Source organism: Bactrocera dorsalis, chromosome 4, assembly GCF_023373825.1.
Source record: "Bactrocera dorsalis isolate Fly_Bdor chromosome 4, ASM2337382v1, whole genome shotgun sequence".
Taxonomy (NCBI): Eukaryota; Metazoa; Arthropoda; class Insecta; order Diptera; family Tephritidae; genus Bactrocera; species Bactrocera dorsalis.
This window is the reverse complement of record NC_064306.1, coordinates 14,205,557-14,222,035: the sequence shown is the minus strand read 5'-3', so window position 1 is coordinate 14,222,035 and position 16,479 is coordinate 14,205,557. Positions and strand designations below refer to the sequence as shown.

The 16,479-nt window shown below is 29.7% G+C and overlaps 1 protein-coding gene across 1 annotated transcript in view; it reads left to right on the top strand.

Annotated features, from left to right (window-relative positions):
* The window catches only part of LOC105222986 (mucin-16), a 114,591-nt gene that overhangs the window by 95,798 nt on the left and 2,314 nt on the right, over positions 1-16,479 (top strand). The window contains 1 exon segment of the mRNA XM_049454895.1: positions 9,574-10,222. Within this exon segment, the coding sequence (XP_049310852.1) occupies positions 9,574-10,222 (649 nt within the window).

Sequence of the window (16,479 nt, the reverse complement as noted above, 5' to 3'; positions counted from 1 at the left end):
CACTGCAATTATACTGTTTTGAAGAGAACAAAAGAAACAAATATACAAACTGTAACAAATATACAAATTGTTTGTACACACAATATAAGTTTACTTTAACTTACCTGATATTCACTTAAATATTCTATTCTATTCTCTAAGTGAGCATGCAACAATTATTAGCCAAGTTCACAGCCAACGCTTGAGCGAGCGCCAACACTCGATTGCTGACATAAAGCTTCAGCCAGCAAAACAAAAATCACCAGCGCGGCATATTAATTCCACATGTTTACCGTAATTTTATGCTCGATTGCAGTGGCTAGATTTCATGCGTACCTCCGCCATGTTGGTTATTCGAAACCATACAGTATTTCATATGAGTAGCGGCAATAAATTTTTGCGTTTTTACGATTTGCTCATGCAAGTGTTGTTTACTCGAAAATGTTAAATTCATGAAACTTGATTTTCAAAAGGTAGCATTTTTTGATTTTTTTTAATACTCATGTGCAAACAAATATGCAAGCAAAAGTGTTCAAAATGCAAGCAGCATTCAAAATGTCACAAAGATAGATTTAGAAAATACTGATAAATTTAAAGTAATTTGATTTTTTGTTGGCAGTCACTGAAGGTTTTGTGGTCTATTTACGAAAAATAAATTTGAAAAGTTTTAAAAATTTCATAACCAATTAAAATTTTTTTTGAAATAGTAAAAAACGATTTTTAAAACAAACGACAATAATGAAACAGAACTCTAAATATTAGCTCCTAAAACCAACTAACTTTAGTCTTTTGTGCACAGTTCGCTTGAAAAAACTCGTTTTAATTGAATTTGTAAAATTAGTAGTCAGGTTGTATGCTGTTAGAATCACATTTCTAGCACATCTTGATTTTTTCAAAAATCCAAAACGCTAAAATTTTAATTGTTAATTGAACCTATGTACATGCCGCAAACTGGTACGCTAATTCACATTGATTGCTTCATTCAAGCAAAAGTAAACAAAGGCATTGCACATGTCTAGATACATATCTATAATAAATACATGGCTATATTATATAAAATATAACCGCGACGCCACTTCAAGCTTCAAAGATTGGCATTTGCGCATCCTCAATCGCATGGCTGCTGTTATGCAAGCAACAATATGTATGTATGTATGGATTTAATATTGTTTGCTCATCGCCAATAAGATAAAATAAAGAAGCAACCAGATACAAAACTGGTAAATTAATAAGGCGGCGCTATTAACGTGTGCGAGTCGTTGGAATGTGGTTATTGTGTAAATGAGATGGTTAACGCGGCGTTGTAGTAACAGTGACATACAAACTGGCATATATAGATAGATACAAATACATATAGATGCAAGTATATATATGTATATATAAAGTGTTGGCTTTGTTGCATAATTATTGTTGTAATTTATTGTCATTCCATTGGTATCAATTTTGGTTTGTCGTTATGTGTGCATAAACAGCTATTGATCACTTAGGTCAACATCAAAATTGGCATGTCCGTATTTACATTGCTTCGGTCAGCACTCGTGTCCATTTGCAGGTATTTACATATCTTCTTGTGAGCAGCTCGAAGCAATAATCATGCAGCTGTTGTTAGTATTCAAGCGATTTTGTTTGCCTTTCAATAAACAACTGACATTCCAATCGCTTATTGACACGTTCAAACGTCCCAATATCGTATAGCTTTTGCTTAGCTCTAACTATTAGTAAATTTTTTTCACTAAAAAAAATTCTAAATTATCTGCATCTAATTATCTCCAGCTAAATTCAATAACTTCAAGACTTTGAAAACACCATTTTGAGAAATAAGCGTTTAAAGTTTGCAGTGCATTTTCAAGCATTCTGAACAAATTAACTCAAATTTTTTTTGAGGAAAAAAAAAATAAAAATGGCGAACTTCCAAAAAATGGCAAACTTCCAAAAAATTACGAAAAAACCGATTATTTTATATAATTGATCGTGGTAAATTTTTTTCGTGTATTTTTTTCGAAAAGTTTATTCAAAAACAAAAATTTAAAAAAAGGTCCCCAAAAGCCAATTTCTACAAAAGTTATGGCTATTTGAAAATAAAAAAGACATTTTTTTGAAAAATTCATAACTTTTTTGAAGTTGGACAAAAAATTTTGAAAAAAATTCTCGAAAATATTTCCCAACGGGTAGAAAAGGATGGATAAGTTTCAGCAAAATCTAAAGGGGTCGGGTTCAAAAGTGGTCGATTTGGTATGGAATACCCCAACCACTGAAGCAGAACAATGGTCCTATTCTACTTCCTCCATTATAATGAATTCCAAAAATATATAATATATTTATCTCCTAAAAACGCTTTAATATCATATAAACTGCTATTTCTTGGAATAAAACGTGTGCGCTTAGTTAATTTCGAAAAATTTGCAGTTAGAGATTATATAATAAAAACTTACAACTTTATGAACTCTGCAATCAAAATTTATAACCTCATTAAATTAAAAGGCAAAATAAACCCCACACTCAATCTCTGCCTCTCTCTCGCGAACTCAAAAATAAAATTATTTATTTTATCTAAAAACGTCATTAATATATTTTTATCGCAATAATTCACAACGAATGCTTTATTCTCGCGCTCGAAATGTTGATTTTTGAAATATTTAGATTTCCGCAACATAAATTTTATTGTTTTTTTTTATTGTTGTGCATAAATTCAAGCTCTTAAGTGCGTATCAATTGAGTTTCGCTAGTAAAATTCTAGCTGTAAATCAGTTTCAATCTAAATTAGACTTGGCTGCATATACAAAAGTGGCGCAATAAAAACGAAAGACTTAAGACACAAACTCGATTTTTTATAAATGTTTTTTATGAAAAGATGTACATTATATGGACATACTTAAGAGTATATAATCTTGAGAAAAAATGTTTGTTAAAAGCTTTAACCACAATTATGCGTCGCTAGACTGGCATAATATTAGATAACTGTCTTGAAATTTATGTATCCTATGCTTGTAATCCAGCTTTTTTCCTCTTGAAATAACTTAACAGAGTTACTTTGTGCTCCGCCGGTCATTTATAGTCATTGTCAAGGTTATATGTGTCGTAAAGCGGAAATTAAATGTTGTTACCTTTTTGGTGAGCTACAGTAAATGCATTAATTACTAGTTTGTTGAGAAGTTGTAAACAAATATTTTTACCAACTTCTATATACATACATATTTGTAAAAAAAAAAAATTATTTTTTTATAGTAGGATCTTTCCAATGTTTTATATTATGTATGTATGTTTTTTATATTTTTAATTTTTTTATTTATTTTATAATTTTTTTTAAATTTTTCATTTTTTTATTTATTTCATAATTATTTTTAAATTTTTCATTTTTTTATTTATTTCATAATTATTTTTAAATTTTTTATTTTTTTATTTATTTCATAATTTTTTTTTTAATTTTTAATTTTTTATTTATTTCATAATACTTTCTGAATTTTTATTTATATGTTTTAAATTTTTTTTAATTTTTTGTTTTCTATTTTTTATGTCTTTTTTTATTTTCATTATTTTTTTAATTTTTATTTCAATGTTTTATATTTTTCCTTTATTTATTTTTTCTTCGTTTTGCATTTTTTTTATTTATAGTTCTGACTCTTTTTGCCAAACTAATAATCTCAAAATAAAGCTCTTCAAATCATTTAAGCGGCTTACTGCACTTAGCACTGAAAATTGTTATTGTTTTATAGCTTACTTTACTTTACTGTGAATATTGCGCTCACAGGCAGTATACGACTTTAAAACGAGTCTCTGCTTACTAACAGCTCTTTTAAGATATTTTGAAAAAAATATTAAATCCGGATCACTGTCTGCGTTGCTGTAAACTATTTAGCTCTAGGCCGAGTTCAACATTTATATTGAGATAATTCAAAATCTACTAAACTGGAAACTAAACAGAAATTGTGTATGGTCGCAAACAAGTTGTGGCTGTTTTTGATAAAAAAAACAGAAAATGGCTAGAATAAAGTTTTTTTATTTATTATTTATTTATTTATTGCTTTACTTCAAAAAAAAGTGAAATAAAAAAAGATTTTTCCTTACCTGCTTTTGCTTTTAAAAATAAAATTTATTTATTGAGAAATTCTTTTAATAAAAACAATAATACAAACAAATAATAATACAGATAAGATAACTGAATAGTTTTTCTGCCAAACTTTAAATGATCTATATCTATTTAATTGTTTTGACTAGACTTTTTAGCTCAAAACTGCTTTTAAATCCAGTGTGTGTCCAGTTGTGACTAAAAATGCTATATATGCAAATCACAATAAGCCCAGTTACAAATGAACATATGTGAATAGCGTCCTATACATATATGTATGCCATGTGTGGTCTTACTTACTCTACAATCCAACCATACAGCTTTCACAGCAAAATGTTTGTGTGAGCTTTCACCGTAATTTCATGAGCTTTCCGTAACGTTTAACATTCATATTTTTAATACTTTTCAATACACTATTTTAGCTGTACAGCTGTGTATATAAATGTCATTTATAATTTATTAGGTTTTATGTAAATTAATTTACTCTTTAGCCCAAGTGCTTTCACAGCAAAACGTTTACCTGAGCTTTCACCCTAATTTCAAGAGGTGTCATTAACAGTTTTGTTATTTGAGTGCTTTTGTTATGAGTTTAAGTTAAGTTTTAAATATTAATATTTCTAATAATTTGTTAGTGAATTGAAGATGTGAGCTTTCATTTTCTTTTTATTTAAATACGCAAAGTTTTCTTTCGATTAATTAAATATTTACTTTTTTTATATTTTAAAAGGAAAAAGTATTTGGAAAATAATATGCCAGAATTTTTTGATTAAATGTTATAAAAATGTAAGGGAAATTTTCAGAGAAGAGCTAAAAAAAGTTGCAAGTATAAAAATAGGGAATTTTTTATTTTTATGGGAGTTATAAGCTTCCATTTGGTTTTTGTGACTTATAGCGTATATAAGTTTTCATTTACTTCAGGAAATTTGGGGCGATCTGTAAGCCTTACTTTACTTTTTTTACGGTTTATACTTGTAGATGTAAGCTTTCATATACTTCTGGAATATTTGTATGAAGCTTTCATTTACTTTATGGGAGATCTAAATTTTATTTACTTTGAGTAACTGTTGGTGAGATTTAGGCTTTCATTTACTTTGGAGATTTTAATTTTTTAATTCATTATGGATTTAATTTACTTTTTTTTATAATTTAAAGCGAATTTTATGTACTTTTGGCAATTTCAGTCGACCTGTAAAGCCTGATTTACTCTCTTTTTGTAATTTAGAGCGATTGTAAGCTTTTATTTACTTAACATTTACTTTTGACAAGCCATTTATTTATTTTTTCTTTTTTATTTGGAGCTTTGTTTACTTTTTTGAATTTTATGGAAAATTAAACTTCCATTTACCTTTGGAATCGTATGCTTTCATATAATTTGGACTTTTTATGACGATTATTTAATAAATAAAGAAAAAATATTCCATATTTAATATGTTTTTTCCTTAACTTAATAAGCGCACTTTGCCAAACCAGCTTAACTTTTCCAATTTTAAAACATTTAAGCTATAAATAAAAACTGAAATCTGGTCAAGGCACAATAATTTAATTTTTTGCAATTGAAACCTGACCTCATATGTAAACAAATAATAATTTAATTTTTACATACTTTTCAATATTTGTTTTTTTCTTAATCCACAAAAGTACTCAGGCTTCAATTATTTTAAGTGCATGTATACATACATACCTTTATTTGTCTGCAACATACTCACCCAGCAAGTCACGTCTTCAGCTATAAAAAGTGCATTTTCACTAACGCTTTCAAGTGTTTGACTAGTGAGATGAGCTTTTTATGAATTTTTACGCATTATTTTACTTAATGCCAATCATCATATAAGATTATATATGGGTATGTATAGGTATGAGGCATTACTAGATTATGCAATTGTTTTTAACGCGCGCTGCGTAGTTGACGGACGCCACACCCTGCCAAATACCACGCAGCATCAAAACAAATCAAAAGATATTTTTTTATATTTATATACATACATATGTATACATATGTAGTCTCAATGTCAGCTATAAAAACGCTTACATCCAAGCGCATTGTTGTGGTAAAGTGACTAATAAACTAGCTAACTGGGTAAATAGCATTGTAATGAACCCACTCGTGGCGCGCGGTTGGCGCTGTTTGTTTACATACACATATATTAATAGTAGAAATATACCAGTAGGCAGCTGTATGGCTAATCATACTCAACTGACAATTGTGTGGCTTACTATTATCTTTTTGCTAATAATAAAAGGTTGTAATATTTTTTTTTTTTAATTTTTTGACTTTGTGAAAGGACGCAACTCTCTAATGAATCTTTTCACATACAATACATACATACATATATTTATTGAAAGCGCAAGTGGTGAGCTAATAAAACTTAATTGAAAGTATCACTTCAACTTTACTTTTTGCCGTTAGTTGCAAGCTATGTAATACATGCAAACATACGTACATACACTAATGTTTAGATGACTTAAGTAAGAGTTGTGCGAAAAATAAAACAAACACCGCTAATTATGGGACTTAGAGCCGCCGCTGCTTTCAGTAAACGCTAAATAAATATAATTTATAATAAGCGAAATATCTGAAAAATTCATAAATTCGCATACGTTGTTGCAAAAAAGTAACTGCACACCTTTCTCATGCCAGGCGCAGTATTTGTGGTATGTTAATGGCATTGAAAATTAAGTCAATCGCATTATATGTGTAATAATATGAATAGCAATCATGTGCAATGCAATAATATAATAATCATTTGATGCTTATACATATGTATACTTACACATGTATATTCACGTAACTGTGTCGCTCATTTTGTGATTCATCAAGCATTACTTGCAACTTATTTGCGTTATTGTCTCAGATAATTGATTGACAATACATTAAAAATTGCAAGCAGCACTTTATTTGCTGCCAAAATGGTATGATATGTGAGTTATGAAAATTTTTTTTTTAAATATGCATTAAAAGCGACCTTGATATTCTTTTTCGTAATGCAAAAGATTAGTTTGAAGACACAAGCTTTTAAATGTTGCAAGCAGTTTTGGTGGTGTTATAAATGAACGTATAATGAGTTTACTTAAATTTTGCTGATTTTGCTACCAAAAAATATTAGTATAGATATGCAATGGCTATAAAATATACCATCTATTTTGAAACTACTACAAAAAAATATAAATTTTTTTTAAATATTGTTCGACGATGCGTTATCATATACATTTTTACCATACAAGAAGTTTCTGTGAATTTTGCCAAAATTTTTCGATAATTTTATATCATCGTTTAAGTGAAAATGTTAATAAATGTGCATATGTATATGTATATAGTATAAGTTCGAAAATATAGTATATATGTATAGTACTTCGAAAAAAATAAAAGAGAGAGAGCGAGAACACTTTTGTTCTTGGATAAAAAAAATTTTCAAATCAATTTCGTTTCTTTTTCGAAAATTGTGTTATTAAATGCTAAACTAAGTAAACCAAAATATAGTTGCGACAAATTTTTGTTAAACATGCTTAAAACTTTTATATTTGCATCTAAAGTAAAATATTAATAACTTAATTGGCTTCATTAGTTTTATTATTATATATCACCCTCAAAGTTATAGTTATTTTATATTACGAATATATATGTTTTTTTGTTGTGTTTTATAAAATAATAACTACATTAATATTTAAGAAATCAATTTTGAAAAATTTTTTTATTCTGAACACTTATTTTAATATATATTTTCCCGTAGTTCCTAGGTGGAACATAGGGCCTCCTTTTTTTAATAACATTTGAATAATTGCTGCTTTAATTACGAAGTCAATTTTGAAATTTTTTTAATTGCGAATATTTTTTTTAGAAAATATTGTTTGAATAGTTACTTCTTTTATTTAGCTGATAATAAAAATACTCTAAAATTGTTTGAAATTTTTAGTATAAAAATTAAAAATTAAATTTATAGATTAAAAATCTTTAAAAATAATAAAATATCAACTGCTTAAGGTTGAAACCTTTTATTTTTTTTTTAAATCAAAGTTTTCACAAAGATTATCTAAGAATTTTTAAATGAAGAGACAGAAACGTGTTGTTACAATTATTTTTTTTTTAAATAAGCATAATATAAATATGAATTTAACTTTTATCAACAACTTACATATATTACGCTTTTATCAGAATTTTTTTCGAAGAATATTTGCAGAATTATAATTAAAACCATTAATATTGCTGTTACTATTGTTTTAATTTATAATTTAAATTAAAAGTTTAATTTAAAAAATTTAAATATATTTTTTATATTTGCACAAAAAATACTTTGTACTTTTACTTTAACTGTACTTAAATTTTAGTAGCAAAAACACAAAATATTTTTAATTTTGATTTTTTGCCACTAAAATTTATACTAAAATTTAATTATATGATTTTTTAAACTAAATTTTTTTGTTGAAATACAAATATATAAATTTTAAATATAATTTAATAATTTTTTAAATTCAATTTTAGCACATCATAAACACTTTTTTATTTTTTTTCACAAAAAATACATTAAAGAAGTTTTATTTTTAGTTTTTAGCATTAATGTTAGTGCCAACATATTTTAAATTATAATTGTTATTTATGCACTTCATTATAATAAACAATTACCCATACTATTTTGAAACAAATTAGAAAAAATTTAATAAAAAAACAAAATATTTAAAAAATGATATTTAACAATACGTTTAGTTCTAAAATAATTTTAATTCATATTTTTATATTTTAGTTATATTTTAAAATAATTAATAAGTGCCGCAAAAATATCTTCAAACCAATTTCAGCCAATTCACAGCCTCTTTAAAAACACGCTTATATATTTTTTTTTAATTATTTGCTTAAAAATATTTTATGCTATTTAGTATTGGTATTGTAGTTGTTTAAACACGCAAGCTTACACCTTACCTTTGCCGCCACACACGTACGTATGTATAGTCAAATAAAACACAGTTAACACAAAGCAAAAATTATTTTTATTCAAATAACAAACGACTGTTCAATACTTTTATGTTTACTAATGTCTTTCCTGTTGTTGTTTTTAATTAACACACTTGCAGCAGCAACTGCAAAATATATGGACTTATTAATATTGTTGTTTTTAGACTTGCAGGGCTATTACCGCCACTTGTAGCAGTAACACCAATACACACACACACACACACAAATGAAAATTAAACACAAACACGCAGATTTCGCATTAAAATGAAGTTGCAAATAAAAACAATATTTTTAGCATACACACAACACAAAAAACTAAAGAAAAAACACAAACAAATAAAACTGTGCGACTCCCTTGCACAACTTCCAGTCTCAAGCACGCATATCCGCCACTTTCCTTTCCTTATGCAAACCCTGCCGTGCGCACAAACAAGAAAAAAAAAAACTATCACGTGTCCACTCTTCCAAATTTCCCTCCAACCAACAGCATACGTAAATAAAAATCGAATCTTTTGCACGAAATATCTGTATGTAAGCGCTGCGTATTGCCGTACTAACGCGCTTGTGTTCCAACGTCTTTCAGGTTCGCACACCGACTGCAACGACGATTGTAACCGCCACGGCGCAGACGCGACGACCGGTGTTGAGCGTGCGCCGACGCAAGATCAATTCGCCGAACGCTTCATCAGGTATAGCTTACCAGACGGCTATCACGTCGTTACAGACGAGCCAAACGGCGGCAGCAACTACAACTACAGCTAATGCGGACGCTTCAACTAAAAGTGATGAGCTGCTAATAATCACAACGGAATTACCGACGACGACCTTTAATAAGCAACAACTACAACGTAATCGTAATAAACTGGTAACACCGGCCGCCACAGCAGCAACAGCAACAACAACGGACGATCTAAACGCACCAACAACAACACAATTTACAGCAGCAGCAATTACACTGAACAACGCCAACAACAATCAGAAGAGTTATTTAAATACAAAGTACAGAGCTAAGCTGGTAGCAGCTGGTTTGTCAACGATCAGTACATCATTAGCAACGGAGACACCAAATGTCGATGGGGCAGCAGCGGCAGCAACCACAACAGCCAGCAATGACATCATACAGCAAGCAAATGTCAACACCAACACCAAACAACCGTCGACTGTGTTGCGCAGAAAATTCCAAGCACGACGTCTCATTACAACCACAACGACAAGCGCCACAGACGATAGTGGTAAGTCACAATTATTAAACACATTTACCATACATACATATGTATATATCATACATACATAAGTATACATATTGTTAATATAAAAGCGCTGATGTTTATAAAAACATGTGTTGCTCCGCAAAGTAAAACAAATGTTTGTAAACACGTATATGCCTTAGCAACATTTGTCGGCAACATTTCATATTATCAAGTGACTTTAATACCTATAGTCTGTATAATAATGAACTTGAAAGCGCTTATGAATGTTTATAAACTCAAATGTTTCTTTCCAACATGTATCAGCAACATTTTACAATATCAAGACATGAGTATGTATGGTGAAACACTGACAAATGTTTGTAAACACGTATATGCCTCAGCAACATTTGTGGGCAACATTTCATATTATCAAGTGACTTTAATACCTATAGTATTCATAATAATGAACTTGAAAGCGCTGATGAATGTTTATAAACTCATATGTTTCTTTGCAACATGTATCAGCAACATTTTACAATATCAAGTAACTCAGATACGTATACATACATGCATAGATATGAATTAAAAAGCTGAACTCATATGTTGCTCCGCAATATGTGTCAGCAACATTTTATAATATTGAGTGATTTGAGCTTATACATATGTATATATGCATTTGCTTATAAATATTTACGTGCAATTTCAACATTTATGGTTGCAAAGTTAGAAAACCATCTTCGAATAAGTTTGTAGAATGCCGCCGTTTTGACAGTCCTTGCTCTGATAGATAGTTGTCAGAAGAGTCAACCGGTGCAGGAAAAGCAAGTCATCGCTATCGTTCATTTTGAGCACGAAGGCCAATTAATTCAACTCATCGGAACGGTGATAATAAGAACTATTGTGATAATTTCCTTGCAGAAACTAATAGCAGCTCAACGAAGTTATTCTAAAATATCGATACTAAAACTAATTTCCTACAGGGTATACGAGTATAATGCAGCATAATCGTAAGCATAAATGTAAGCGTAACTTTGAGTGAGAATGAGAACTGCATTCCTCTACCCTTTGCGCTTTCTGGTGGGTGGATAATTCCGAGGCGGGTTTTCATGACTTTACTGTGCGCCATTCCTTTGTATACAAAGCAACATTCCGCTGTAAACTGCCATTAGGCATACAAATCACGTGCAAGAGTGCATTTTCATGCATTTCAGCAAGTGTATGTGAACCAACAAAATACGTTTGTGCATTATGATATTTGAAAACGAAATACTTTAGAGCGCATAAACAGGCTTGATTTATGTTGATAAGACGAATATGCTACCTTAATAATTTATGCTTGAAATAGATAGGGAGCAACTTTTGGTAATTAAAAAAAAAAAACAAAAATGGTTTTAAGGCAGATATCCAACAATTTTGTTTTATATGTATGTATATAACTCTGTATATTTTTAAATTATTTTATAATATTTGGTATTAATGTGCAACATTTTGCGAGGCCTTGAAAACTCGCTCTTATTACACTCTTTTTCAAGTAAAAATTGCTGAAAGATAACACTAGATTGAATTATAAAAATATTCTACCGCATATTTCACACAGTAGGAACCAAAAAAGCTTGGCGATTAATAAGCGTAATCATAACCGCCATTTAACTTTCTGAATTGCCCTACTATATTTTCAGAAAATGTTTTCAATATATAATCAAAAATACATATGTGCATATCTGTTGGATTTTTAGAAAAAAAAAACAGATGGTGTGCTCCTAATACACTACTCTACAAATATGAGAAAAGATTTGCTACAGAAGTGCTAAGCCTGTGTAGGATTTTGAGATGTCGTGATTACGAATTTGATTTCACAATTTTTTCATTAATTTTAGTAAATGGTGGTCCTTTGACCCCTACACCTCTTGACTACAACACAAAAAATTCTTCGCGTTAGGAAATTTTACCATCATTTTCGGTTTTAGCAATCCAAAATTTGCAAGAAAAAGTCTCTAACAACACTGTTATAAAATTACTGTAAGCTAAGTGTTTTATCAGAACCAAAATAGCATAGCCTCGGTTGCCATATTGCACATAACTTTTGATCACAAAGTTTTCTAGATAAGCCAAGAAGCCTATGAGAAGACTTTCACGGGCCGAACCTAAATCGATTTTGTGTTTCTAAACCATTTCAAAAGTTATAATTAAACTGATTTTTCTTTCAATTTTCAATTTGGTCATTTCATTAAATTTTACAAAAAATTTATTTAGACTCTAAAAATATCATTTGAAGATATTCTTAATGTGAGTCTTTCAACTTAAATTTTTAAGTGATGTAATTGACGTAATTAAGCAATAACAATATATAGTATATTGGAAGATTACCTCATTTAAACACCAATAACCTTTTAATATTATGATATACAATGTATCGCTTAAATAAACAGCAACTGATTAAGCTTAGAAAAAGTTTGTTGACTACCCTTTACAAATAAATTAAATGCTTATCAATCATTTTTATTTATTTGATGTCAATTAGCCACTCACCAGTTGCAATCGAATGTGAGAAAAGTGAGATTTGAATTTTTTTCTGTTAAAAACTGCCTACATTGTTGCAATTCTTGCCACTCATATTTCTCACTATCGCAAAATGCTTTTATTTGGGGTTGCCAAGGTGAACTGGCATTAAAGATTTTCTTTTATTTTTAGTATACGCAGTCTAATGCATTATGCATGCATGTTTAGTATATACATATGTAAGTATATATATGCATAGAAATAAAAATATGTATTTAATATATGCAAACAAGCTATTATTTGCAATATTTTATTGCCAACGGAAAATTATATTTAAATATGCAAATAAATTGGTCGGTGCATCAGTGCAACTTTTACTAAGTATTAGCAAAGTGCCTGCACTTATACTTTGCCCTCACAGTTGCTCATCATTTGCACTATACAATACTACAACTATTTTTATAGTAATCATAAGACGTTTTTAATATGAAACCAAGTAAAACCCGGCAGCCAAATCAAGTTTCCAACTAGAACCATCAGAATAAGCAAGTCAGCAGACTGTCTTAACACTAGAACTACCACACCAGTCATTTTGACAGTCATTTTGAACTGGTGTGGTAGTTTTGTTTTAAAATTTCTCCTTCATGTAACATTTTTTTTCTCTCAACAATGTCTGACTTTTCCAGCGATAGCTTAAGAAATAGTATTATAAATAGCATTTTTTTTCTTATTCAACGCAGCACCAGTCAAAATGACTGCTTCCAGTTAAAAATGTAAAATCATGCTGCGATTTGCTTACCGATCACGAATCAACACGACTTCTCATTTTGTATAACTACAAAGTGTTTCTTAGAACTTTTTAGAATTTCTTAGAATTTTTTGTCACACTCTTTATGTAAGCATTATTTGTGATTTTAGTTTTTATAAAGCCCTGAAAATGACAAAACGTTTGAAAAAATCTGAAATTTGGAAAATCTGAACGATATAGCATGGAACTTTCTGATATTGAAGATGATGAACTCTATAATCAGTGATCAAGAAATGAAAATCATGTATGCGATAACCCAAGAAGAAAATTTTTGAGAGTGAAAATAGTGACAATGAAGTTTTGAACGAAGAAAATATTCAGGACTCCTCAGAAAGTGGCAGTGAATTTGAAATATTTTGAATTCTCGTAAAAGAAGATGTATGCAAGTACGTTCTAGTTCTGAAGATGAAAATGAAAGTATACGACAAGATAATCAAAATGAAATTGCTGCGGACGGAACTTGTTGGGAAAAAAATACAAGAAGGATCTTCTCCTGAAAGACTAGCACTTCATAATAATCTTCAAAGGGACATATCCGGTCCAACAGGATATGCAAAAAAAAATATTATGAAAGGTCAAGTAAGTAGCGCATTTTTTTTAGTAATCGACATCGTATGCTTGAAAATATAAGATCTTGCACGGAATTAGAAGCATCTCGAGTTTGGGGTAAAAAACGGAACCTAACAGCAACAAAATTGAAAGCTTTCATTGAATTTTATATGGACGGGGAGCATACGAAGCAAAAAATTTAAAAGTTTCATATCTTTGGAACGAAAATTGGGGACCAAACTCTTTGCAAACACCATGAGTAGAAATGATTTTACGGAAATATTGAGGTTTATTCGCTTTGATAAGAAAGTGAGAGAAGTCAACGTCTTCAAAACGTTTGGCTTTGCTATCAGCAGTATGGGATACTAGTAGATTCATCAAAAATAGTATTCAATGCGACAAACCTATCGAACCATTCACTATGAAGGGAAGAAATATAACAACCGATAACTTTTTCACAAGCTTACCTCTGGCATCTAAATTGCTAGCCAAAAAAAAAACAACATTGGTTGGCACTATACGCGGAAACAAAAGGGAAATGCCTAAAATTTGTAAAACAAAGAAGGATCACGTGAAACTATTGTACCTACAACTCAAAGACCTTACTTTGTTCACGCAAATGGTGTCAAATTGGGTACTGTAATAATAATAAAACTAGCACCATTTGTAATATCTGTAAAAATTTTGTATGCGGAAAATGCACTCAAAAGAAAATCTATGTTTTTAGGAAATGTGACAAATTATAAATATACTCGTACCAAATAATTTACCTTATACTATTAAAATTAACTTAAATTTACTAGAATTTATTTTAATTTTTTTAAACCGAATCATATTTTCTTTATGAAACTTATTATTATTATTATTGTCTTAAGTGATGAAATGTAAGAATATTTATTTAGGGATCATGGCCCCACGTACTGCACAGCACAAAATTCCTTTTTGTAAGCAACCAATCTTGTAACAAATAAATAAACTATTATATAAACTTTACTATTACGTATTTTTTAAAGACCAGTCATTTTGACTGTTTTTGGTAGAAATAGCTTCGACAAAAGTGTGGTAGTTCTAGTGTTTAATTCAGACAAGTTGCTAGCATTTACGTTTTATATCTATAAGATAGCAATTGTTAGGTAGCATCGTTCAGAAATATGATCTCTTGATACTAGATTCAAAAAGTTAAAAATATTTTCCAGCTGAAAAGCAAAAAAAGTGATCTAATAATACAACCCATTAGAAAAGCGCTTTATAATTGGTAAAAGTCTGACATTTTTCTACCTGATTGCGTTTGAAACAAGAATTCCTGGTTGTAAACTGATATATTTCCTGACTAATTTGATGACTCTGTGCACATAAATGCAATTTTGTAAGTTATATACATATATCTTTAAAAGAAAAGAAGAGGCGACGAAAATTTTATCTAAGGATGTTCAACGCCACTTCAAATACCACCATACCTACCATACTTTTTTTTATCAAGTTTTAATGTTAAGGTGTAAGTGGTAACTAAACTAAATTTCTCAAAATGTCATTCAAAGACAGGCTCGAAAAGGACAAATGTAATAAAGGCTGGTATAGTGGGATCACGTACCCAACTCTCAGTGGGCAGGTTTTTAAGCATTTTGCATGCTGAGGTCTATGCCATTAACAGAAATGTGCAAATATTATTCAACAGAAAAATTATTATTGGGAACGAATTTTCATTCTAAGTGATGCTCAAGCAGCATTTCAGACCATCAAATCAGCAACTGACTGGAAACAAGACTGGAGTGCCCAACAATGCTTAAGGGGTTACATGGTATCCTCGGCATTTTTTCTACAATTTTCTTCTCACATAACAATGAAAATATTTTATTAGAATTTTTTACTGTTCGAAAACATACACCATTAACAAAGAAATTTTGACATTTTTGAAAAAAAAATATTTTAAACTCGAGCCCTTGCGCGACGAGATTTCCGGTGACCCCTAGGAAAAAAGATGCACTCCGCGTTGGCAGGATAACTCCTTTACAAGATCATCTAAAGTGGAAAAAACAGCGCTTTAGTTAACCTTAACTTAGAATTTAATCAAGGGCAAAAAACTGAAAATTGGATTTTTAGCAGGCATTTTTACAAAAAAAATTTAAATTTCGCCAATTTTTTTTTTTAAATAGTTCTAATCGAAAAAATCCTTCGTCCAAGTCTTTAAGAATTGTTTCCCAAAGACTTTTATAACATTTTATTAAGATCGTTAGAGTAATTCTCGAGAAATCCTGCCAACCGATTTCAAAACAACAGTTTCGAGAAAAATTCGAGAAAGTTCTCAGAGAAGTATCACCAAAAACTATTGCTCGGATCAACCTAAAAATTTAAGAGAATATTTTAGAGGTGTTGTATAATTTAGTAAGATAATCGATTCTATGTAACCCATGTAAACGCCTCACTGAAAACATCTTACTAGCAT